This window comes from Carcharhinus amblyrhynchos, chromosome 24, assembly GCF_965287045.1.
Source record: "Carcharhinus amblyrhynchos chromosome 24, sCarAmb.v2.hapA, whole genome shotgun sequence".
Taxonomy (NCBI): Eukaryota; Metazoa; Chordata; class Chondrichthyes; order Carcharhiniformes; family Carcharhinidae; genus Carcharhinus; species Carcharhinus amblyrhynchos.
The window spans coordinates 19,033,268-19,059,276 of record NC_137347.1 but is presented as its reverse complement, the minus strand read 5'-3'; the positions used below and the strand labels follow the sequence as shown (position 1 = coordinate 19,059,276).

Genomic DNA, 26,009 nt, shown 5'->3' with positions numbered 1-26,009 from the left:
ATTGCAGTCTAGAACCTTTCATTCCTTGATATCACATGAAGTGAATCAAATGTTCTGAAGGCTGACTGACTTATAAGTGGAAGTTCTTCAGCAATGGACAGAAGGATTATCCATTTAGCATTGGAACTGAAGATTGTTGCGAACATTTCAGCCTTGCCTTTGCTCTCAGATTGTGCTTTGTCATTGCTGAAGATAGGAAACTTCATACAGCTGCTTAATTGTCCACTGAGTTGATGAGTAAATGTGGCAAAATTGCAGAGTTTGATCAGTGCATCAATTATACAGAGCTTGGCTCTGTATAGCATGCATCTTTCATTTACTTTGAATGTAGAGCTGTGTTGTAACTTCAAATTGGCACCTCAGTGTGTCTGATGCCACAGGTACAGTATTCCAAACCCCTCAGTGTGAAGAAAATGTTGGACTACAAGATTGCAGTGGTATGTAATTATGCTGCTGAATGCCCAAGTGTTGATCTTTTCTACTTAGCATGGTGGTAGTCACATGACACAATAGAGGGTATTCTTAGTATGAAGACTGTTCTGAACTATGCAATGCTAACTTGTACCAATGTGGTCATGCAAAGATGCATCTATGATTGGTAGGTTACTGAGGTTAAGATAAAATGGGTTATTTCCTTGTTGATTTTTTTCATCACTTATTGCGAGTCCGGTTTTGAGAACTACGGTCCTTCAGAGCTCAGCCAGAGGTGATGCTATAAACTTCTCTAGGTAATGAGCTCCAGGTAGGGGACTTAATTATTCATTTTGTTCCTTTTTGATGACCTAAGAGCTTCCTTTGTGCTGTTTAACATGGAATTCAAATTTATTGTTGAATACTTGCTGTATTGCATATCAATCTGTTTCTGTGTCATAAAAAAAATGCAGAGGTACTGAAGGTGCAAAAAGATTTGCACAGATAATAACAAAGCTGAATAGTTAAATGTTTTCAAGAACTGTTAAGCATCCGCCATCACTAGTTCGTTTGGCACATGATACAATTTTAAAGACCAGTTTCCACAATTAGTTTTTTTTCCCCCTAAAGGCTGTAAAATGGTTTCTGATTTGTAATGATTAAATTGTTGACTGTATACACATTAGGAACCTTGACTTTGTAGTGCATGGGGTTTTATGTTCATTTTCTAGGCCACATAAATCAGCATAATTTTGGTGGATAACTCTCAATTCTGTGATTTTTAAAAACAGAAAATACTCAGCAAGCCAAGCAGCATTGGTGTGAAGAAGTAAGAATTTTTCACTTACATGAGAACATAAGAAATAGGAGGAGGAGTAGGCCATCTAGCTCTTCGAGCCTGCCCCATCATTCAATAAGATCATGGCTGATCTGAAGTGAATCAGTTCCATTTTCCTGTTTTCTCCCCATAACCCTTAATTCCCTTGTCTATCAGAAATCTAACTAACTGTGACTTAAATATATTCAACAAGGTAGCATCCACCACTTCAATGGGCAGAGAATTCCAGAGATTCACTTTGAGTGAAGAAGTTCCTCCTCAACTCCGTTCTAAACTGCCCCCTGCCTTATTTTGAGGCTGTGCCCTCTAGTTCCGCTATCCTTTTCTAAGCGGGAAAAATCTCTCTACCTCTACCCTATCTAGCCCTTTCATTATCTTTGTAAGTCTCTAAGATCCACCCCCCCCCTGACTCAGCCTTCTAAACTCTAACGAGTACAGACCCAGTCTGTTCAGTCTCTCTTCATAAGCTAACCCCCTCATCTCCGGTATCAGCCTGGTGAACCTTCTCTGTACTCCCTCCAAGGCCAATATATCCTTTCGCAAATACGGGGACCAAAACTGCACACAGTACTCTAGTTGCAGCCCCACCAGTGCCCTGTACAGTTGCAGCAAGACCGCCCTGCTTTTATATTCTATTCCCCTCACTGTAAAGGCCAACATCCCATTTGCCTTCTTGATCACCTGCAGACTGGGTTTTTGCGATTTGTGCACAAGGTCCCCCAGGTCCCTCTGCACAGTAGCATGCTGCAGCTTTTCACCCTTTTAAATAATAATCCCTCCTACTATTATTTCTACCAAAGTGGATAACCTCACATTTGCTAACGTTATACTCCATCTGCCAGGTCCTCACCCACTCACTCAGCCTATCTAGATCTCACTGCAGACTTTCCACGCCCTCCACACGATTTGCTTTTCCACTTATCTTCGTGTCATCAGCAAATTTTGTTACCCTATACTCAGCCCCCTCCTCCAGATCGTCTATGTAAATGGTAAACAGTTGAGGCCCCAGCATCGATTCCTGCGGCACTCCACTAGTCATCAACTGCCAACCAGAAAAGCACCCATTGATTCCAACTCTCTGCTTCCTGTTAGATAACCAATCCTGAATCCACGCTAACACTTTACCCCCACTCCATGTACCCTTCTGCAGCAACCTTTTGTGAGGTACCTTATCTAACGCCTTCTGGAAATCCAAAAACACCACATCCACCAGTTCCCCTCTGTCTACCGCACTAGTCACATCCTCATAGAAATCCAATAAATTCGTTAAACACGACTTGCCCTTCGAATCCGTGCTGCGTCTGCTTGACCAAACCGTTCTCTTCTAGATGTCTTGCTATTTCTTCTTTGATAGATTTTAGCATTTTTCCAACTACTGTTAAGCTAACCGTCCTATAATTCCCTGTCTTTTGTCTGCTACCTTTTTTAAACAGCGGCGTAACATTAGCCGTTTTCCAATCCTCCAGCACTTCCCCAGAGTCCAGCGAATTTTGATAAATAATTACTAAGGCATCCGCTGTTACTTCTGCCATTTCTTTCAGAACCTTGGGATGCATTCCATCCAGTCCCGGGGACTTGTCTACCTTCAGTCTCGTTAGTCTACCAAGCACTACCTCTCTAGTGACAGTTATTGCACTAAGGACCTCATCTCCTACCGTCCCTGTGTCTTTAATATTCGGCAAGCTATTTATGTCCTCCTCTGTGAAGACCAACATAAAAAACTTACTTAAAGCCTCAGCCATTTCCTCGTTACTCACTGCTAAATCCCCCCTCTTGTCCTCTGAGGGTCCAACATTCACTCTAGCCAGTCTCCTCCTCTTTATATTTTTGTAAAAACGTTTACTATCTTTTTTTATATTTAGAGCTAGTTTAGCTTCATACTCTTTCTTTTATCGTCTTCTTAGTCATTATTTGTTGTTTTTTGAATCTTTCCCAATCTTCTAATTCCCTGCTATTTTTAGCCGCTCTGTACGTATCAGCTTCTAACTTAATACTTTATTTCTTTCGATAGCCACGGCTGGTTACCCCTTCTCTTACAGTCCTTCTTTACCATCGGAACATATTTCTATGTACTGAAAAATATCTCCTTAAAAATCCTCCACTGTTCCTACCAACCAGTCTGTGCCCCCAATCTACATTTGCCAATTCCGCCCTCATCTTATCATTACTCACCTCTGTTCAAACAGAGGATTTCTGACTTTCAGAACTGGTTTAAAGCAAGTACAGGGGCAATGAAATAGGGCTGGGGGGCATAGGGAGAGTGAAATAAAGGAGAGGCCCATGATGGGTTTAAAGGTAGGAGAGATTAAATAGCAAAAAAAGTAGTAAAGGAACAAAAAGTGGGCTGCGGAGATGCAATTGAAAATAGCAGAACAGCGCTATTTTCTGTTTCACATTTTCAACATTTGCAGCATTTTGGCTTCTGTTTCTAATATTTTGTGTGTATTTCTAGTATTTTGTATGTATAACCTTAAATGTTTAGCAAAAATTCCTAGATTTTGACTGTTTTTTGTATAATGTGCGTAAATCAGCAACGATGTATGCTATTTACATCGTGTCCAGCAATTAATTTGGAATTGTTAAAGAACTTTTGAACCATGCAGTAGCAAAATTCCAGTTTGTTGAAAAAAGAAATCATTGTTTACTGTAACATGAATAGGTCACAAATTAATACATACCATATAACTGCAGCCAAATAGTCACGTGTTCATTTTCCATGCAATTCTTAACTGAAAGTTTAAAAATTGTCCACATGTACTTGAGTTGTTTTGCAGGTCATAACCCAACTGAGTTTTGAATTCCTCTTTCATAGTAATTTTAAATGCTAAATATTACTGGTGATAAAAATCCTCCCAAATTTAAACAATTAAGGCACTGGACAAATTCAAAATATGCACACCTTTGTTAATTTGAAATATTTTAACTTACTAGCCTAACCCTTTGTGATGACAGAGGTTTCAGTTCCCAATTGTATTTATAAAAAAATGTAAATATGCACTTGAGGTGTCACTTGCCACTTTGCTGTCTATAGTTTCATTAACTGGTAATATTGCCATGCACTTGCCATAAACTTGCATGTATGGTATGGCCCTTCGCACACAGACACTTAATCAGACAAAAACAGTCATTGAACCAAAGGAAATGTTCAAAAAGATGACACAGACTTGGCCAAAAGAGAGATGACTGCCATTGCAACAAGCAATAAGTAGTTTACTGCTTATTGTTACAGACAGGAGGGGTGTTAATTTCAACAGCCCTGATCTTTCTTTTACCACCCCTCCATAAATAGGTACCTTGATTTGTTTCCCCCATTATAAGCAGCGGCGTGTTTCCCAACCCCTCAGTTGCCATGTAATCCAATTTTCAATTAATAACCCCACAGCAAGATTGAGATTGGATGAACTATGGATTAGTTGCACATGCTCAAAATGCAGGAGGGGGTTGCAACGTAGCCCCTGTGCATTCATACAGTAGAGGGGGAATAGAAAAAGAGTTACAGGGCAAAAGATCACAGAGAAAACAATTATTGTTTCTTGTGCATCCGAATCCAGAATCAAAATCCAATGGGATATCCTTTCAGAGATAGGCAGGCTGCAGATGCATGCTGGATAATTCACTTTTCCAGTAGAATTGACTTCCTCGATGAAATAAGCACATAGCGATGAATCAGTCTTTTAGACAATGACACAGAAGTTTCAGTAGAAACAGTGTAGGTGAGGCCAGATATTTTTCTGTGCCGCTGCTAGGTAGATGGAACTGAGGTTCTTCGCAATATAGCAAGGCAATATTGTTGTTTACACATAATAAAGGACTCCCATGTGTCACGACTCCCATCTCTTCACTCCAGCTTTGACGAAGGATGTGTATTCCTTTGCCTGGATCCCTGAGTTAATTAATGTTCCAACCATTAAGTTTTAAGAGAGGTTGCAGAATCCTTTGTCCAGTGAATAGTTGTTGGTTGGTCAGGCCTGGCTTATGAAATTTAGATGGCTTTTGTAAAGTCCTTGAATTTGGTCTCACAGCCCAGAAGTGTTTATAGTCTCAAAGATAATGCAAATTTCCCTGCTACTGCCCAAAAGTTCCTTTTGTTTAGAGGGTCACAGACAGCCCGAGCTTCAGCCATTTTAAAATGAATCTAGTTTGTTTTTTAAATTTGAGAGATTAGCCATGAAGTTATCTCTATATAAAATATATGTTATATATAGTTTATAAAAATGGTGTGTCAGTAGCCCCTTGACACTCTCTTTTAGCTATTGCTGCTAGATGGGATGCCTGAAAATTAAATTCCATGGTTTTACGGAGAGAGGAGGTGGAGAGGCAGACTACAGGAGGAAACATAGAAACTGGAAGCAGGAGTAGGCCATTTGGCCCGTCAAGCCTGCTCTGCCATTCATTATGATTGCACTGATATTCAAATTCAATATTCCGATTTCGCCCCCCGCCCCCCCAAACCCCACCACCACCCCAAACCCCACCACCACCATATTCCTCGATCCTTTAGCCCTGGGAGCTATATCTAATTCCTTCTTGAAATCAGACAACTTTTGGCTTCAACTATTTCCTGTGGTAGTGAATTCCCCACGTTCACCAGTCTCTGGGTGAAGAAATTTCTCCTTCCCAATTCTAAAAGGTTTACCCTGTCTCCACAAACTATGACCCCTAATTCTGGATTCCCCCACCATCAGGAACATTGCTTCTGATTCTACTTTCTCTAACCCTGTTAGAATTTTATAAGTTTCTATGGGATCCCCTCTCGCTCTTTTAAACTCCAGTGAATATAATCCTAACTGACTTAGTCACTCCTCATATGACAGAACTGCCACCCCAGGAATCAGTCTGGTAAACTTTTGCTATACTCCCTCTATAGTAAGGACATCCTTTCTCATGAGCATGGGTCTAAATGGTATTGCCAGTAATGGTGAAGTAAGGATGAGGTGGTGAAGACATGAGCTGACATTTTGAGGAACAGTTCTGATGGTTTGTAGGGCTGAAAGAAATTAGAAACTGGGAAGGGCAAGAAATTTAACCATAAAACTTTTAGGAGCTGCTGTCCATTATTTCTGTCCTGACAGACTACATGCAGTCTATTCCGCACCGAGGTTTCAAAGGGTTGATGTTCACACAGGGTAGTGGAGAAAAGGGCAGCAAGTAAAGTGTTCCGATGGAAAAATTTGGAGTGATGTGCATGAAAGAGCAGATGATGAGCAATGTTGAGATGGGAACGGGTGATCTTTAAGAAGTCATGTGAATGATTGATGTCCAACATGTTCAGACTAAATCTTTGAAATAAAGTGGAAGACTGAATTTAAAAAATAGCTCCCACCAGCAGTTGTGCTGATTAGGATGACTCTATCTAAGCTGAATGAATGGATCTCAGCTGAATGTGACAGTCTGGTAACCGCAAGTTGGACTTGACTTGTATAGACTAGAAGCTGCAGGGGTGGAGTGTTTACTGTTGGTACACTGTTGGAATGCAGTGACATTGATGGAGCAAAATATTGTGGGGATCCTGTATAGTGGATTTCAATGATTCTATCTTGTTTCGAAAATCAGACAGCACTATCTGCAGCTACAGTGTGAAGAATGACTGACTGCTTTGAGGCGTTAGAGGACAGCTGACATCTGTTGGGCCAGTCTAGTGTAAATTACTGCTGTCAAGAGAGGAGTGGGGGAAGGTAGGCAATAAGTATCATCTCTTCCTAGCACAATATACTTTAAATGAATTTCACTGGGAAATTATGAATTTGGCACAATTTGGTTTTGATGAATTCCAGAATTATAATTAAGATAGGATTCAAAATTCAGTTGTAAAACAGCGTTTGCTACCAAATAAACCTGTTGGACTTTAACCTGGTGTGAGACGAGTGAAGGAGCAGAGAGAGAGCTAAGATTTTACCTGTTAAAAACCTGTTTAAAATAAGTTTAAAGCACTTTGTTCTCTGTAGAACTGTTTAAAGCATTTATTTTATTGTATTTACTGCTTTAAGAATTCTGAGGGAGTGTTTAGAAGGAGTTGTGGACCAGCCTGCTTGAAATCAGCGCCAGGTTTAAAAGGAGGCCTGGTGTAGACAGCGGGCAGCGTCTGAGCGGGCAGTAGAGTGAGAGGGAAGCAGAGTGAGTTAATAGGGCTTAATATCAAAAAGGGCTTGAAGGAAAAAAGGCCAGGTGAGTTTGTTTGAAAAAAACAAAGGAAAAAAATTTTTCTCAAACCTACTACAGTGAATAATGGAGGGGCATGTGATGTGTGGTTTCTGTATGATGTGGGAACTGGTGGACTCCAGGGTCCATCCCAGTGACCATGTCTGCAGTAAGTGCAGGTTGCTGGAGGAGCTCCAGCTCAGGGTAAATGAGCTGGCCTCTGAGCTACAGACACTGAGGCTCATCAGGGGGAGAAAGGGTGCCATTGTCAATGGGGTGCAAGTGACATCCACCCCCCCCTAGACTGGCTAACTCTAAGGGTCAGGAACAAGAGGGGGCTGCTGGGAGGAGGAAGGGGGGTGGGGAGCAGAGGCCTCAGCCTCTTAATCTGCAAAACAGGTTTGAGGTTCTTGCTGCCAGTCTGGAAGAGGACGAGGCAGGTGAGGTTGGTGAGCAAATTGCACACGGTACAGTGATGCAGCAGGACATAGGCAAAAAGAAGGGGAAAAGGAACGCAGTAGTAATTGGGGACAGTGGGGTGAAGGGTATTGACACTGTCCTTTGTCACAATGACAAAGTGCACAGAAGGGTGTGTTGTCTGCCTGGTGCTCGGGTACGGGATGTCGCAGCTGGGCTGCAGAGGAACCTGGAGTGGGAGGGTGAGAATCCGGTCGTTGTGGTACATGTGGGTGCCAACGACGTAGGCAAAGTGCGGACTGAGGATCTGGGGAGGGAGTATGAGAAGCTGGGAATGGAATTAAAAAGTAGAACCGACAAGGTGGTCATCTCTGGGCTACTGCCTGAACAGTGTGCAGACGGGCGTAGGGTTGACAGGATTAAGGAAGTGAATGGGTGGCTCAGAGATTGGTGTGGGAGGAATGGGTTTGAATTTATGGGGCATTGGCACCAGTATTGGGGTAGGTGGGACCTGTTCGGGCGGGATGGGGTTGGTCTGAACCGTGCTGGGACCAGAGTGCTGGCGAATCGAGTAAAGAGGACTGTAGACAGGGCTTTAAACTAATTAGGGGGGGGTGGGTGCGAGGGTCGGTGACCTTACGAGGCCTAAAGTTAAGGAGAGGGTACAGGTAAGGGAAGAGGCCGAGGATGTCCCAATAATAGAGGGAGTAGGGGGCGTGAGTATGGTTGGTGGCGTTACGGCAAATAGGGTCCAGGTGAAGGCTGGGATGAAAGCGCTGTATCTGAATGCACGAAGCATTCGGAATAAAGTGGATGAGCTGGTGGCGCAGATCAACACAAATGGATATGACCTGGTGGCCATTACAGAGACGTGGCTGCAAGGTGACAGGGACTGGGAGCTGAATGTCCAGGGGTATCAAGTGTTTAGGAAGGATAGGCAGGAGGAAAGAGGGGGGGGGGGGGCGTAGCTCTGCTGATTAAGGATAGCATCAAGGTGGTAGCAAGAGATGATATTGGAGCCAAGGAGCAGAACGTGGAATCGTTGTGGGTGGAGATTAGGTACAGCAAAGGGAGGAAGACGCTGGTGGGTGTCGTCTATAGGCCCCCGAATAATGATCTGGAGGTGGGGCGGGCTGTTAACGCGCAAATAAGTGCGGCGTGCAGGAATGGGACGGCCGTAGTTGTGGGGGATTTCAATCTGCATATTGATTGGTCGACCCATGTTGGACACGGTGGGCTCGAGGAGGAGTTCTTGGAATGCTGCCGGGATAACTTCCTTGAACAGTGTGTGTTGGAGCCGACAAGGGAGCGAGCTATCTTGGATCTGGTGCTATGTAATGAGGCAGGTAGAATTAGGGACCTTGCGGTGAAGGATCCTCTCGGAGAGAGTGATCATCGTATGGTGGAGTTTCTGGTGCAAATGGAGGAGGAGAAAGTGGGTTCCCAGACACGCGTCCTTTGTTTGAATAGAGGGGAGTACGGTAGGATGAGAGAAGAATTGGCGAATGTGGACTGGGGGAGTGCATTGGAGGGAGGGTCTGCTGAGGAGCAGTGGAGGATCTTTAAGGAGATCTTTCTTGGTGCTCAGCAGAAATTTATTCCGATGGTCAAAAAGGACAGTAGGAGGAGAGGTAATAAGCCGTGGATAACGAAGGAGGTGAAGGAAAGTGTTAAATTAAAAGCGGAGGAATTTAGAGTAGCTAAGAGTAGTGGGCGAGAAGAGGATTGGGAGCGGTTTAAATGTCAACATAGATTGACAAAGAAGCTGATAAAGGAGGGTAGGAGAAACTATGAAGCTGGGCTAGCGCTTAATATAAAAAAGGATAGTAAGAGTTTTTATAAATATATAAAAAGGAAGAGGCTGGCTAGGGTGAACGTTGGTCCTTTAGAGGATGAGAAAGGGGACCTAGTGGTAGGGGATGGGGATATGGCTAAGGTATTGAATAACTTTTTTGTTTCTGTCTTCACGGAGGAGGACGTGAATAATTTGCCAGGTGTTAGCGATGGAAAGGTGGTAGGACTGGAGGGTCTTAATGACATTACTGTTACTAGAGAGGCGGTGCTCGACAGACTGGAGGGGCTGATTGTGGACAAGTCCCCAGGACCGGATGGAATGCATCCGAGGGTTCTGAAAGAAATGGCGGAGGTGATAGTGGATGCATTGGTGGTTATTTTCCAGATGTTGCTGGATTCCGGGGAAGTGCCAGAGGATTGGAAAACGGCTAATGTTACGCCGTTGTTTAAGAAGGGTGCCAGGCAAAAGGCAGGGAATTATAGGCCGGTTAGTTTAACGTCTGTGGTAGGTAAAATGTTAGAATCCGTCATTAAGGAGGAAATTGCGAGGCATCTTGAAGGGAATTGCTTGATAGAGCAGACACAGCACGGTTTCATTAAAGGGAAGTCGTGTCTGACAAATTTACTGGAGTTCTATGAGGATGTGTCTAGGGCGGTCGATAGAGGAGAGCCGGTGGATGTGGTCTTTCTGGATTTTCAGAAGGCGTTTGACAAAGTACCTCACAAGAGGTTATTGCAGAAGGTCAGGGGACTTGGAGTTGGGGGTAGGGTGTTAGCGTGGATAGAGGATTGGTTGTCAAATAGGAGGCAGAGAGTGGGGGTCAACGGGTGCTATTCGGATTGGCGGATGGTGACTAGTGGAGTGCCCCAGGGGTCGGTGCTGGGGCCTCAGCTTTTTACCATTTATATAGATGATCTGGAGGAGGGAACCGAGTGTAGGGTGTCGACATTTGCGGATGACACCAAGATTGGGGGAACGGCAAATTGTGCGGAGGGTGTGGAGAGTCTGCAGAAGGATCTAGATATGCTGGGCGAATGGGCCAGGAAATGGCAAATGGAATTTAATGTTGGCAAGTGCGAGGTGGTCCACTTTGGTAGGAAGAATGGTAGGAAGGACTATTACTTACGTGGCGAAAAACTGCAGCAGGCGACGGTGCAGAGGGACCTCGGGGTCCTTGTGCATGAGTCGCAAAAACCCAGCTTGCAGGTGCAGCAGGTGGTCAGGAAGGCGAATGGGATGCTGGCCTTCATAGCGAAGGGGATTGAATATAAAAGTAGGGAGGTCTTGCTGCGGCTGTATAGGGCATTGGTGAGGCCGCAGCTGGAGTACTGTGTGCAGTTTTGGGCGCCGCACCTGCGCAAAGATATTTTGGCCTTGGAGGGAGTGCAGAGGGGGTTTACTAGGCTGATACCGGAGTTGAGGGGGTTGAGCTATGAGGAGAGGCTGAATAAACTAGGCTTGTACTCATTGGAGTTTAGAAGAATGAGGGGAGATCTCATTGAGACGTATAAGATGATGAATGGGATGGATAGGATAGAGGTGGAGAGACTCTTCCCGCTCAAAAAAGACACTAGGACTAGGGGGCACAGCCTCAAGATAAAGGGGGGGCGTTTTAGAACGGAGTTGAGGAGGAACTTCTTCACTCAAAGGGTGGTGAATCTCTGGAATTCTCTACCCGTTGAAGTGGTGGAGGCTGCCTCGCTAAATATTTTCAAGAAGCGGGTTGATGGGTTTTTGATAAGAGAGGGGTTAAGGGTTATGGGGAGAGGGCCGGAAAGTGGAACTGAGTCACGACAGATCAGCCATGATCTTATTGAATGGCGGGGCAGGCTCGAAGGGCCAGATGGCCTACTCCTGCTCCTATTTCTTATGTTCTTATGTACTCACTCAGTTGTAGAAGACAGAGGGTGGTAACAGAAAGCTGTATTAGTGACTGGAAGCCAGTGTCCAGTGGTATACTGCAGGGGTCTATGTTGTGTCCCCGCTTATTTATCATTATACAAACGACATTGACTGTGGGGAGTAGGATTAGTAAGTTTGGTGACACAAAGATTAGCCACGTACTTAACACTTTTGCTACAAGAAAGTATAGACAGAATGTTCAAATGGGCAGATAAAGTGGCAGATGGAATTTAACCCTGAAAGATGTGAGATGATACACCTCAGAAAGAGTAATTTGACAAGGAAGTATCAATGAATGGCAGGCCACTAGGAAGTTCTGTGGAACAAAGGGACCTTAGTGTGTTTGATCTCTGAAGGCAGAAGGACATGTTAATAAGGTGAGGCATATATTATGAAAGCTGGGAAGTTATGTTGGAGTTCTATAAACTTTGGTGGGGCCATAGCTAGGGTGTTGTGTGCAGTTCTGGTTGTCACATTATAGGAAGGATGTGATTGCACTGAACAGGGTACAGAGGAGATTCACCAGGATGCTGCCTAGGATGAAACATTTGAGTTATGAAGAGATGTTGATTAGGCTTTTCATTGAAACAGAAAAGACTGAGTGGTGACTTGATTGAGCTGTACAAGATGATTAGGAACATGGACAGAGTTGGTAAGGAGCAGCTGTTCCCCTTAGTTGAAGAGTCAGTCACATGGGGATATGGGTTTAAGGTGAGGGGCAGGAGGTTTAGGGGAGATGAGGGAAAAGTGTTTTATCCAGAGGGTGGTGAGGGTCTGGAATGTGCTGCATGGGAGGGTGGTAGAGGTGGGTTGCCTTGCATCCTTTAAAAAATACCTGAACGAGCACTTAGCCTTGAATGTTATGACGTGCCATGGGCCACATGCGGGGGAGGTGGGATTAGCTGGGAGTTCAGGTGTTGTGTGTTAGTGCAGATTCTGGGCCAAATGGCCTAATCTGCACTCTATGATTCGCTGGAGGATAAAAGCTGCAAATCGCTAGTTTTTCTTAAATTGCTGGTTAATTGTTGCAGTAATCATTACAACAGTTTCTGCAATGCGTGTGGATGCTCTTGGACAACTGTTAACTGTAGTACTGAAATTGTTTCAATGCATTTTGTCTTTGCATAACATTGGACAATAAACTTCCCTAATTATACTGCCTTGACTGATTAATATTAATCTGTATTAGTTTGAATAGTGAATTGTAGGAATTTTTGCTAACTGGATTACTGGGCCAATTTATATGGGGGGTTTTAAAAAAAATTCCATCTTTGTTTTGTAACAGTTTTTTCTTTTTTCTTACAGATGTGTCCTGAAGCATTTTGTGATTGAACGGGTGTTGGCTTTCACCTCAAGTCAGCTGCTGTACTTATGAGAACTAATTTTGGTGCCATGTTTTACCCACCTTCTACTTGAGGGATTTTAACTCTTCACTGCTGGCCCACCCTACCTCTTGTAAAAATGAAACAAAAACATAAAAAAAAATCTGACTTTACCAGTCAATGTGCTATCAGTACAGAGATTTGTCTACTTTCCACTGCTAACTCTGCTACTGTGAGAATAACCTGCCATTTATTTCCAGTTCAAGAAGCTGAATACCAAGCAACAGTTAATCTGCTTTTAAGAAGTGGCACTGAATATGGGATTGTTAGCGCATAAACCTTTTGAAAGGATTAAAGTTCTGTCACAAGTGATTAATCTGAATTTTGAACATCATTAAAGTAGAAATTTCAGTTTCTCTGTACTGATCTGAAAAATACAGTGCACTACAGTAATATTGCAGAAATCTCCATTTCTTGTAGAATAGATTTTATTTTAATTCTGTGGAGCATTGTTACTGTCTGCTGAAAATATAACACTGCTACTTTGTGCGATGTGCACATCCAATCTAGTCATTGGATCCAAACTTTGAATTGGAGATCTGCAAATGGCACAAAAACCCATTGTTAGTCTGAAGCAGAAACTGACTGTGCCAAGAATATGAACGTTCATATATAAATTCTATACATGTGGAAGTCACAATACCAGTGCTAATTTTTGGTTTCAAATTAGAAATCCTGAAAGGGGGAACAGATGATTTGTGTCAGGGATTTGTTTGTATTAAATTTATCTCCTGAAGATGGAAAAGCCAATAATCATTTGTGAAATGGTACAAAGGGTTAAAATGGGCTAAATTGCCTTAAATATTCCTGTGTTCTTGGTTTAAACTTAATTTTGTAATTTGTCTGTTTAAACGGTGGTAATTTTTACCTGTTGTACCAGGAATTTTAGATTGGCTTTCAATCTTATTTGCCAACTTTTGGCAGTTGGATATGTCTGCAAGATTATTTGAGCTGGCTCTTTAAAGGTTGTTGCCCAGATTACATTTCTAATCTAAAATGCTTCTAAACCTCTAATGATAAATATTGACCTTTAGCTCAGCCAATAGTTTCTAGTACAATGTGTATATGATCACAAAATGGATTTGATCATGGGCTGAGTTTCAGAAACTGATCTATTTGGAAAAAAATGGCTTTTGCAGGACTCTTAATTTGCTTACCCAATCAGATTGAACTCTGATTCCTACTGTCTTTGATATTCTGTATCCTGACTGTAGTATCAAATGTATAGATCGTCACTATCAGGTTAACAGGTTACAACTGTGTAAGAACAAACTGGCATTATTTGAACCATCATTGTGTTATGACATTTTCACAATGTGCAGGAATAACAGGGTTTGTTCAGCAGTTAGAATGAATTGCAATGAATGCTTGTTTCTTTTAAGCATACCTAACCAAAAAGTGCAACTTTTACCTTGCTCTTTGTATGTTTCTTGCCCTGTGTAGTGTTAACAAGCTTGGTTTAAAAAAATTAAAAATGATCTAAACTAGACATCTCCTTTTTATATCCTATTTTAGTTTAAATATTTAGGATTCTGCATCCCTAATTTATACTGTGAAAATTGATTTGTAACCTGTATTAGTATTGCATTTGCTTGTTTACCTGAATTTTATTACCTACTTGTGATTTAGTTGACTTGTGTTAATAAATCTAGAGTGGCCTTATAAAAACAGCTAGATGGTTAAAAATGTCTTGGGATTACAACATTGTCAGAATTAAGGACACACTCATTTGAAGCTGACAGTGCTTTATAAACACCTGGCTACTGTGTAGAAAATGGGGGTTGCAACATGTAATTATGTATCCCTCTAGTTTTGACACCATACCTTAAAATTCTTATGGTATTGGACAGGGAAGCAGTACTGGAATCTTGGAAGTGGATTCACACTCTGGAGACAATGATTTCTTGTAAGATTTTTCCCTCCAATCGTAGGCATTTTAGCAGCGTGTAGTTGCATTATTTGGGTGTATTTTACAATCTAAATCAATTATGTCCTTGTGCTTGAAATCAATTTAGACAAAACTAGAAACAATTGCTGCAAACTTCATCTAGTCACATCTGACCATGGTAAGATCAGTCGTGGTCTTAGTGTAACAAAACAACATAATAGAATTTTTGCTCTGGGCATTGAAAATAGAGATAGCTAGAAAGTCCTACTGAATTCGACAAAATTAAATTCTTTGTATAGTAACCATAATTTGCATTTTGGATTGATTGTGGGGGGGTGGGGGCAGTGGCAGGAAGTGCTGTCATTGTATCAGCATGATTGTTTAAAAGATGCTTGCCCTTTTCGAAACCTTTCGGTATTCTGACAATTTTCCTGACTTTCATCCAAAGCTCTAGTTCCATTGTGGGTTGATATCCATTATGTTGTGGAATTGGACTGATTCTGAAGTCAGCCTTTTAATCAGAATACCGTATTTTTTTTCAACCAGTGAGTTTGACGCATTCATTTTCACTTGCTGGTTTCTAATTTTAAGTAAACTCTCTGCTACTAGAAAATCTTTCATAGAACCAGTACTGTAGTTAAGAACAGTGCCTTCCATTCAACCATTTTACATTCTATTTACTTTGTCACTTCTTTCATGCAAGGTAAAAAGGAAAAAGTCCTCTGAACTACTTGATGCAAGAAATTGATCTCCCATTCCATTGCATTTAAGGACACTGCAATGAAGGATGTTAGTTTATAGAATGGAATGAGATGTTCTAAATGACATTACTGTGAAGAAAGATCACCAAAACAAAATATGAACTTTATTTTCCAAAACTGGTATGTCGGTTAAGCCTGTTTTGGGTAGAGATGGCGAAGAGGAATAGGATGTAAGTGGGCTAAATTTGAACAAGACTTGGATGACAGTAAAGCATGTTTGTTTCTGTGTGCCTGTATTTTCGGAAAAAAGTTTTCCAACAAATTCTGTTTTTTGAACCCTTTCCCATCTGTTTCTTTTACAGTTTTGCCTTTATAATTCCCTGACTATTACAAATTGAAGTCGTTATAAAATGGCTAGTGTATCATATTGGCAGTGTATCGTACTAGCTGATTCCTGGTGCATTAGAATATCCAGGAGAAAAAATTGCTGGATATAAACAACAGAATAAAGTTCAAATTAAGACTTGCGTGGAGCTCAATTTTTTTTTAAGTTTGAAAGTAGTTGGTGCTTAGAACAGTTTAGTTTTGCCAGGGTGTTTGTTGCAACACAAATTGGAATCCCAGAGATCTAGATTTTAAATTAACAGAGAGGACACAACTTTTCTAATCACTTGCAAACGTACTTTCATGAGAAATCCTGAAATCATACTTGATATTCATGTGCTTACCTAACAAATACAAGACAGCTGGTGACAAGGCTATTGGCTGTTTGCAAAACAAATAATGTTGTTTGCTCACTGAGGTTACATTTGCTAATTACTGAAGTGTTCTGTGTATTAGATGTATTGTCTGTGGATACCACATCTTTTGTTTAGAAAATTATTTTAAGTCATCATTAAATACCATTTGTTTCATTGAAACTCATTAAACAAATACAAACATTAACTTAATGATTCCTAACTTTGTGTATTTTGGGATGTTTCAGTAAGCTGCTCTGTCTTTCAGTATTAAGTTTTTTTCATGACGAAATTAGTTTTAGAAATCAATGATTGGCACTCATGGTTAGAAATCGTTAAAGCATAATGCAGTAGGCGGAAATAGGCTTGTTGAAACTATTGGAAGTTGAGGAGAAACCTGGACACAATACACAAACATATGCTTAGGTGGCTTTTAACATTTTTCCTCACTTGGTGCTAGAGTAGGGGGTCAGTAAGAATGTTTCAAGAACTCTTGTCATTGTCTTCATACCTCTACCATGCAAACATTTAAAGTTCAGTTAACTCCAATTCCCAAAGTATCTGGGGCACAGTTTTGCCTCCCCGAGTCAATAATTGACACTAGCACAGGATCACTTTGGGCCCTAGGATCTGAAAATTGCCATTTGTTCCCAGAGGTTCCTGGCCAGTGGTCTATGTGGAGGAGATGGGGTCTCATCTTGTCCATTAGTGGCAAGCAGAATGCAGCCAAGAGAAAACATCTGATACTTTATTTCTACTGTGATGTTACAAGGGGCTGGGGATTGTGATTGGTGGTGTGAAGTTTACTAGATTGTCCAGATACAGAATAAAAATGAATGTTTATTTAATGGTCTTCAGATACTTAGCAAAAAATAAAGGAGATAAATACTGTAGATGCCAGACTCGAACAAAAACAGAAAATGCTGGAAAATCTCAAGTCTGAGACTTCTGGGGAGAGAATAGAGCCAATGTTTTGAGTCTAGATGACCCTTCATCAGAGCACTTCTTCCCAATGAAGCTGTCAGACCTGAGATTTTAAAGCATTTTCTGTTTTTAAACCTGGACAGCTAAATCCATTTCTCTGGGAAATCCAACACAGTATCTGAAAGTATCAGCAGGGCAAGGTAGAGGCAAAGTCTAAATACAGATGAAAAGATCACCACAAATAGCCTTGAGACGAAACATCCCAAGGCCTTGTTCGTAGCGGCCGGGGATTTCAATCAGGCCAAGCTCAAGAGCGTTCTACCAAAATACCACCAACACGTCTCCTGTTTCACCAGAGGCCCAAACGTCCTACACCACTGCTATGCAAGTATCAAAAATGCCTCCTGCTCTATCACCCACTCTCACATTGGTAAATCAGACCACAAGGCTGTGCTCCTGCTCCCACCTTGCAAGCAAAAACTGAAACAGGAGAATCCGTCAAAGAAAGTCGTGCAATGTTGGTCTGAGGAATCTGATGATCTACAGGACTGCTTAAAGTCAGTAGACTGGTCAGTATTTAAAAACTCTGAGATCAGCCTGAATGAGTGTGCCACTACAGTAACTGACTTCATTAGTTTGTAAAAGTTTGTGTGCCAAAGAAGCAAATCCATGTTTCTTAACCAGAAGCCATGGATGAACAGGAATGTCCAGGTCTGAGGCATTCAAGTCAGGCAATCCTGATCTATACAAGAAAGCTAGATTTGATTCATGGAGTTCATCAAAGATGCCAAAAGCCAGTACCAGACCAAGCTAGAATCCCAGGCTAGCCACACAGACTCCTGCCGACTATAGAAGGTATGCAAGACATAGACTACAACATGAAGGCAGGTAAAATCCCTGGCTCTAACGCACCCCTCTCTGATGAGGTCAACGCATTCTACATATGTTTTGAGCAAGAGGTCAGTGAGATTACAACCTCTAGTCGGAAGCCTCGGATGAATCTGCATCCAAGGTTTCCATTGCTGATGTCTGAGCAGCCTTCTCAAAAATAAATTCAAGGAAAGCAACTGGCCCAGATGGGGTACCAGGACGAGCATTCGGGTCCTGTGTGGACCAGCTGGCGGGAGTATTTGCAGACCTCTTCAACCCCTCTTTACACCAATCTGAGGTCCCAACTTCAAGACGACGACCATCTTCCCAGTACCAAAGATAGCAAATACCAGTACCAATATAGCAAATGTATAATCCACTTATGAGAAATATGCAAAGGATAGAGATTAGGTCTCATTCCTTTAAAGACATGTTTCTCTTGGAAGTGTACAAAAATGTTTGCAAAAGCTGTGCCTAGAGGGCATACCGTAACATCAGCTCATTTTTAGGCACATGTGGGGGTGTCATTAAAACTAAACTCAACTATGTGAGTTACATAAATCATAAGTTCAATGAAAACCGATTCACACAATGGTGATGAGTTTAGATTGCCATGACCTAGTGCTGCAGTAAAATATCTTTGGCTTCCTTAAGTTGAAAAGTGGTGAAAGGCTAGCTATATCAAATGAGACTCTGGAAGTGGCATTGCTGTTGACATGCAAGCCCCTGTATGCCTTCACAAATGTGGAAAACTTGCTCAAGTCTAGTTGTTACAATTCTCCCAACCATTTGGCCAAGTGTTATGTTGTGCAGAACCAGTCATAGATGAGAGCAGGTGTAAAGGAACATCATTTTTGTCTGTCTTGGGAAGTTCATACATACATGGATACAGAGAGCCATGAGAATGAACCCTGCCATATACATCATGTGGCACTCATCACTCTTGCACAAGTCCAGCAAACATTTTTTTAGCTTAATTTCGAGCAAGGCAGTCCAGTCATGTTGAGCAGCAGATCCAATGGATACAAATTTGGACCCTTCACTAAGAATGGCTATCTGTTGATAGCGACATGCTTATTAATGATGATTATTCCCTAAAATTCTATTATTGATGATGACTGTTTATGGTGCAGTCATCTATTGAAACAATTTATTGGTATAAATGGATCCAATTGAAAAATGAAAAATTTGCACACCCCGAATGCATGTAGCGTAAATTAGTAACCCTATCTGTTCAATCTAATCTTGTATAAATGCTTGCTTGATTGTAGGACAGTGAGTCACTTTAGTATTATGGATAACTTGGAAATGAAGGCATAACCTTGGAGTTAATAGACTCTTGAAGAAACTCAGGGTATAGCTTACCTGTTCTTATAAGTCGAATTATGTTATTGATATCCCGAATTTGATCTTTGTTGTACCTCTGCCTCAGGTATATAAATAGTTGTGTGGTAGTGCAGAACTTGAGTATTGTTGAAAGAAAGAGACTTTTTTTGTCTCTAAAGATTATTTTAGAACATTAGTTTTTTTTTAATGGTACATTAAGATAGCTAAGTTAGCCTACCTAACCTGGCCACATGTAAACTTTTAGTAAGTATAAAGTATTTGCATTTAAAATGAAGGAATGGTTCAACTGTATATCTATGAAATAACTGGCCATACAAGGAAAGAAAATGTCAAGAACCAGAAACAACCTCATCTAATCCAGGATATACCATTTTGAATTACTCCAATGTCTCTGCTCTACTACATCTATAAAGAAACAAATTGGGGTGGGGAATAGTCAAACAGTGCTGCTGCTATTATCATTTTAATCCCTTGTTATGGAACTGTAAAGGTGTGGAAAAACAATCTTTAAAAAATCTAATGTACAAACCATGGCAATGTTCTCAGAGGAAAAAAAGTGAGCTGAGTTAATTTAAGGTAACCTTTAAGCTTTGATATGATTTTATGCTATTTCTATATAACACAAAACAACAAATTGCATTACTGGAGTATCTTCTAAATGTAAATTGTTTTGTTGGGGTGTGGAAATTTCTCAACTTGAAATACTAAATCAATAGACTCATGGGAGGCAATCTTACCAAAACATTATCCGCTAAACGAGCATGAAAAAGGGTGAGTTTAAGATCTGTTTTTTCAGCAAGGCTACAAATGAAATCTTACACCACTTTGTGCATTTGTACAATCTTTCCCACCTGTAGGGGGAGGGCCCTGGGCATGCCAGGAAGTCAGCTGCTCATAGAAGAGGGCGCTGTTGTGCATACACTGACACCTTCTCTGGATATCGCCCATCCCCTGCTCTGCTCCGTCCCCTCTCACCTGATCCCTGGCCGATCAACCCTCCACTACCTGGATATTATCTGCTTCAAACCCCCCTTCTGATCGCTTGCCTCTGTGGCCGAGTGCTCACTCTCCTGGATATTGTCCCCCACTCACCCCGGGTTGATTGCACCCCCGGCCCTGGCCTGGTTGATCACCCCCTGCCTGCTGCAAAGCGTGCCAATCCCCGGTTGCAAATTGAGCAGCTTCAGCCCAAACCTGCCTGTCTGCCTGCCTCTCCTTACACCCCTCCCCATTATGACACTGCCCTCCTTAGACCCCACCCCCTCAGGCACTGCCCCTTGTCACTACCTGGTGTCTAGTGGGCAGTGTCAGGGTGTCTCCTCTGCCCCAGCCATCTGGGAGGCCTCAATGGCGTACAGTCCTACTGGCAAGGCCGTCACATCAAGTTGTCCTTAATGGGACCATACCTGATCCTTGCCACTGTGTTCCTTCACCAGCAAGGCCCTAAGCCAAGTTAGCCCAATTGTATCCCAGGCTCACTAATAATATTTAAATCAAAATTAACATGGATTTAAATATGAAGATCAATCTTGTGCCCTTCCTGGACTTGAGGCTGATCTCGTCAGAAATCCGTACCCAGTAAGATCATGAGAGGTGAGAAACCGGGCGCAATCCCCATTTTTCTTTCTCGCGTGATCTTGCTGGCTCGCCCTGCCCACAACTAGTGGTACAAGAAGCCAAGATTCCCCACCCAACCCCCAAGCTTAATGTTTAACAAAAACAAACAGTCAGCTAATCATGACTAAGTGTGGATGAGCATCATATGTCCCCATTGTGTAGCAATGGCTTTGGACTGCCAAACCATTCTGGGTGGACAATAGCAGTTAATCATGTGACCGAAATTGATTTCAGATTATAAATTTTTTATTCCAAGAACCAGAGTGAAACTGGTCTGTCTATACAGAACACCAGCAAAAAAGCAGTAGACCCATGCCTTTTTGAAACCTGGAGACTATGACATCTTAAATGCCTCTCAGAGTCGAGAGCCCACCTGTACAGAAACCTGGTTTAAAAAAAACACAAGTAACCAACTTCATGACCTGCTGAAAAAATCCATCTGTTCAAGAGAATCTTGCAACAACCATAAGAAATAGCCCCAACTATTGAACCATCAAGATTACTCTTCAGGGTAAAACATCTTCAACAGGTCTGAATGACACTTTTTTTTCCTTTCACAATATGTAAAGGTACACTCGAGTTTGTATGTGTGTATGCTGAGTGTTTGATTTAGCTTTATATTTTTCAGGTTGAAATAAATAAATAATGTAGGAATAAATAATCCTCATTATTTAAACCTATGACAGCTTGCTGTTGATTATTCAAAATTTGACCATACACTTGGGGTGAGAAATGCACACATCCTTCTTTTCAAAACACATTGATTGCAGACAGTAAAAGGGAGGGTTCAGCACTCTCACTCCTGTCTAACGCAACGCTATCTAGAGGAAAGCAATGAATTAACAACTACATCTGAACAGTTGAATTTTTAAAAAAAATAAAGCTTTTTTTGCAGTAGTAATACATCAATGTAAAAGATGGTTAGTTTTAGCCCTACTACCTTCCTAAAAGAAAATAACAGCATACAAAAATAGAGTTTTGTTCTAAAAATGTTTGCATTGATAAAGTAGAGTTCTGTTTTGCTAATCTAGATATGCTCATGAGCACATCTGATTTTAAGATTTATATGATAAGGAAAGTATGTGTACATGTACAAATTGTTGTATGTCGAAAAAAAATGCGTTTCCACATTGCACCACGTTGTGGCAATCTTGAGCCTGACCCAATGAGTGTGCAGGCACAAAGGGGAGCAGATCCTGCTTATGGTTTTGCTTTGTTTCTCTTTTTATGATGTTAAAGCCATTGACTTCAGAAAGATGTTTTATAGTACTTTTATTTTTTTGAAGTTCCTCAGTTTATTCTCCAATTTAAAAAATTAAAGTACAAAGATTTTAAAATTCTATATGTAATCTAGTGCATTGTTAGTATTTGGTACAGTTACTGAAGTACTTGTACAAAAGTGTCAGCCTGAATTATGTGTTGTGGTCTCCATAGTAGGCTTGAACTTGTGATATTCTTGGTGGAAAGTACTACTACCGCTGATACAATCTATCACCTAATACTTAAATTCTGTGGTTCTATGTGGAACAGTTTTCCAGAGAAGGTATTTCATTTAAGGTTAATATATAGATAAAATATTAGCTGACATTTATTGAGAAGAGAAATTAAGAGTTTGAAGTACCCAAGCAGATATTGACCGTTATCTGTGCGCTGGTCTTGGTCGTCCTTTGCATAGTCTGGTCCTTTGGTCTGGTCTGGCACTCTGGCTCTGGTCTTCCTTCCTTCTCGGGTGTGGCGGCTCTCCTCGCGCTGATCATCGCTGGCGATGGTCACCGGTGTTGTGGCACATCCGTGGGGTCAGAGAGAGAGAGAGATTCTTGGTTGTGCAGCACCCTTTATACTCTGTTGGGTTTCACGCTCCTTTTGGCCATTGCCAATCAATCGATCAGAACTTGATCACCCCAATTGATAAAGTCCAATCGGGTGCTGCCACACCAATCTCTAGGTGTGTCCCCAGCGGTCATGTCTGCAGGTGCTGGGGCCATGTTGTGTTCACACCTCCCTCCCAAATAAGGGGTTACAGCGCCCTCATGTCTGGTAAACAACCCAGTTTGACCAGAAAATCTCTTTTGTCCTGGAGATGACCCATATCCTGTGTATTCTCTCGTCTGGGTTGCAATCTGTTTATCTGTCTTTTAGGCTGCAGCCTGTTGTTTAAGTTCTTGCCCAATTGTCCCAGAGTGCTTTACAAATCACCATTTTAGATGTTCCGTTTGGCCACAAATACCCATTTTACCCATGAAACTGTCAAAATGCTTTTTAAAGGACAAAATTGTGCTCGCCTTTACTATTGTCTCTGGCAGCTTGTTCCAGACACCCACCGCCCTCTGCGTGAAAAAATTGCCCCTCTGGACACTTTTATATATCTCCCCTCTCATCTTAAATTTATGCCCTCTAGTTTTAGATTCCCCTACCTTTGGGAAAAGATCTTGACTATCTAGCTGATCTATGCCCCTCATTATTTTATAGACATCTATAAGGTCACCCCTCAGCCTTCTATCCTCCAGAGAAAAAAGTCCCTGATTATCCAGCTTCTCCTTTATAACTTGAACCATCAAGTCCCAGTAGCATCCTAATAAATCTTTTCAGCATTCTTTCTAGTTTAATAATATCCTTTCTATAATAGGGTGAACAGAACTGTGCACAGTATTCCAAATGTGGCCTTACCAATATCTTGTACAACTTCAACAAGAAGTCCCAACCCCTGTATTCAGTGTTCTGACCTATGAAACCAAGCATGCTTAATGCCGCCTTCCTCACTCTGTCCATCTGTGACTCCACTTTCAAGGAGCTATGAACATGTACCCCTAGTTCGCTTTGTTCTATAACTCTCCCCAACGCCCTACAATTAACTGCGTAAGTCCTGCCCTGGTTCAGTCTACCAAAATGCATCACCTTGCATTTGTCTAAATTAAACCCAATGGCTCAATTGATTAAGATCCCGTTGCAATCAGAGAGAACTTTTTTCACTATCCACTACGCCACCAATCTTGGTGACATCTGCAAACCATGCCTAACCATGTGATGTTTTATTTGTCAGCCTTGGCTCAATGGTAGCATTCTTACCCTTAGATGATCAGTTTAGGTTCTGCTCCAGATCCTTGAGCATAATCCAGGCAGACACTTCAGCACAGTACAGATGGAATGCTGCACTGTTGAAGCTGCTATCTTTCAGATTATATATTAAACTAGGGTCTTGTCACTCCTCTCAGATGGATATTAGTAATTCCATAACATCATTTGCAGTTAAACCAGAATTATCCATGTAGTAACAAACTACACATCCAAGATTGTACTATTGATTCATTTTACAATTAAAAGTTTTATATCCTCTTCAATTCCCTAACCAACCCCCCCCAAAAAATCAACCAAAATGCATTTAGTTTGCAACAGTTCCATACAATTAAAATATGTGCAGTTTCTAATAGATGAATTGCACATTTCCTCAACTTTTCTGGGTTAGGATATCAAATATTCAGTATAAGCTCACCAATTATCTACAAGGTGCACTGCAGCAATTCACCAAAGATCCTCAGACAGTAAGTTCTAAGCGCACGACCATTTCCATCTAGAAGCAGCAGATAAATGGGAATAGCACTACTTGCAAGTACCCCACCAAGCCATTCACCATCCTGACTCGGAAATATAGCGCTGCTTCTTTGCAGTCGCTGGGTCAATATCCTGGAATTCCCTCCCTAATTGCATTGTAGGTCAACCCACAGCACATGGACTGCAGCGATTCAAGAAGATGGCTCACCACCACCTTCTCAAGAGCAACTAGGTATGGGCAATAAATGCTGGCCCATGTCCCACGAATAAAAACAATTTTATCATAGCTACCTTATTTGAACCTCACACCTTGCTTCAGGAAAGACTCGATTCCATTCTCCTAGTTTCTTTGTCTCATCTATTCTAATATTATAATCTTCTATACCAGGGTTTCTGATACGCCTTCCATTTTTCTTATCCCAGGATATACCCCACCCCCCCATCATTTACAGAGCCTTTGACTGTGTGTTCCATCTCCTGCATTGAAATAAAAGCAAAATACGGAGGTTGTTGGAAATTTGAAATAAAACAAAATGCTGGAAAGACTCGTGAAACAAAGTTAATGTTTTGAGTCCACGTGACTCAAGCCCTGTTAATCTCGGGCTGACATGTGGCAAGTAACATTCATACCGCACAAATGCCAGGCAATGACCATCTCCAGCAAGAGAAACTAACTATCGCCCCTTGACATTCAATGCCATTACCATCACTGAATCCTCCACTATAGGCATCCTGAGGGTTACCATTGACCAGAAACTGAACTGGACTAGCCATATAAATACTGTGGCTACAACAGATGGTCAGAGGTTAGGAATCCTGTGATGAGTAACTCATCTTCTAACTCCCAAAAGCCTGTCCACCATCTACAAAGCATCAGGGATGTGTTGGAGTGTCAGGGTGTGGTGGAAGGCACTCCACTTGTCTTTATGAATGCAGCTGCAACAACATCTGAGAACCTTTACACCATTCAGGACAAAGCTTGATTGGCATCCCATCCACAAACATACAACTCACTCCACCAACGCACAGTTTACTGACCACCTGATATGGCTTCAATTCGGCAGCTCTGTCAATCAGCACTTGGTCAAACTGGTCAGTGATTGTAATACCAATATAGTCTTAGTGGCATACATTGCTGTCTTCCTCCATAACATATTCCGAGCCCTGGAATGCTGATTTGTTAAGATGGTGGATCCTAATCAGTAGTTTTCCTTGGTCCTGTTTGACCTGAAGCCATGAGACCAGCCAGCCCTGAGTCAACATTGAGAACTCTCACGGTCAAATGTATCCAACAGTATTTCATTCCATTGTTCCCCATCTGTGATGGGATATACTCAATGATGAAGGATACAAAAATGTTGGTTGATTGGTATAATTCTGAGTATTTCATTGCCATGTCATTGCTTGACTAGTCTGTGGAAATTGTTAATGGAGTACTGTCCTACTCTAGCCTTCAGTGATCTCCTTTTAGGCTTCCCAAGCTCTGCATTTCA

At 41.7% G+C, this 26,009-nt stretch overlaps 1 protein-coding gene across 1 annotated transcript in view; it reads left to right on the top strand.

The window, feature by feature from the left end:
* The window catches only part of akirin1 (akirin 1), a 45,458-nt gene extending 29,041 nt beyond the window's left edge, over positions 1 to 16,417 (top strand). Inside the window, exon 5 of the mRNA XM_080211118.1 lies at positions 12,807 to 16,417. Within this exon, the coding sequence (XP_080067244.1) occupies positions 12,807 to 12,817 (11 nt within the window). The 3' untranslated portion in view covers positions 12,818 to 16,417. The remainder of the gene's footprint in view (positions 1 to 12,806) is intronic.
* Positions 16,418 to 26,009: the final 9,592 nt, after the last annotated feature.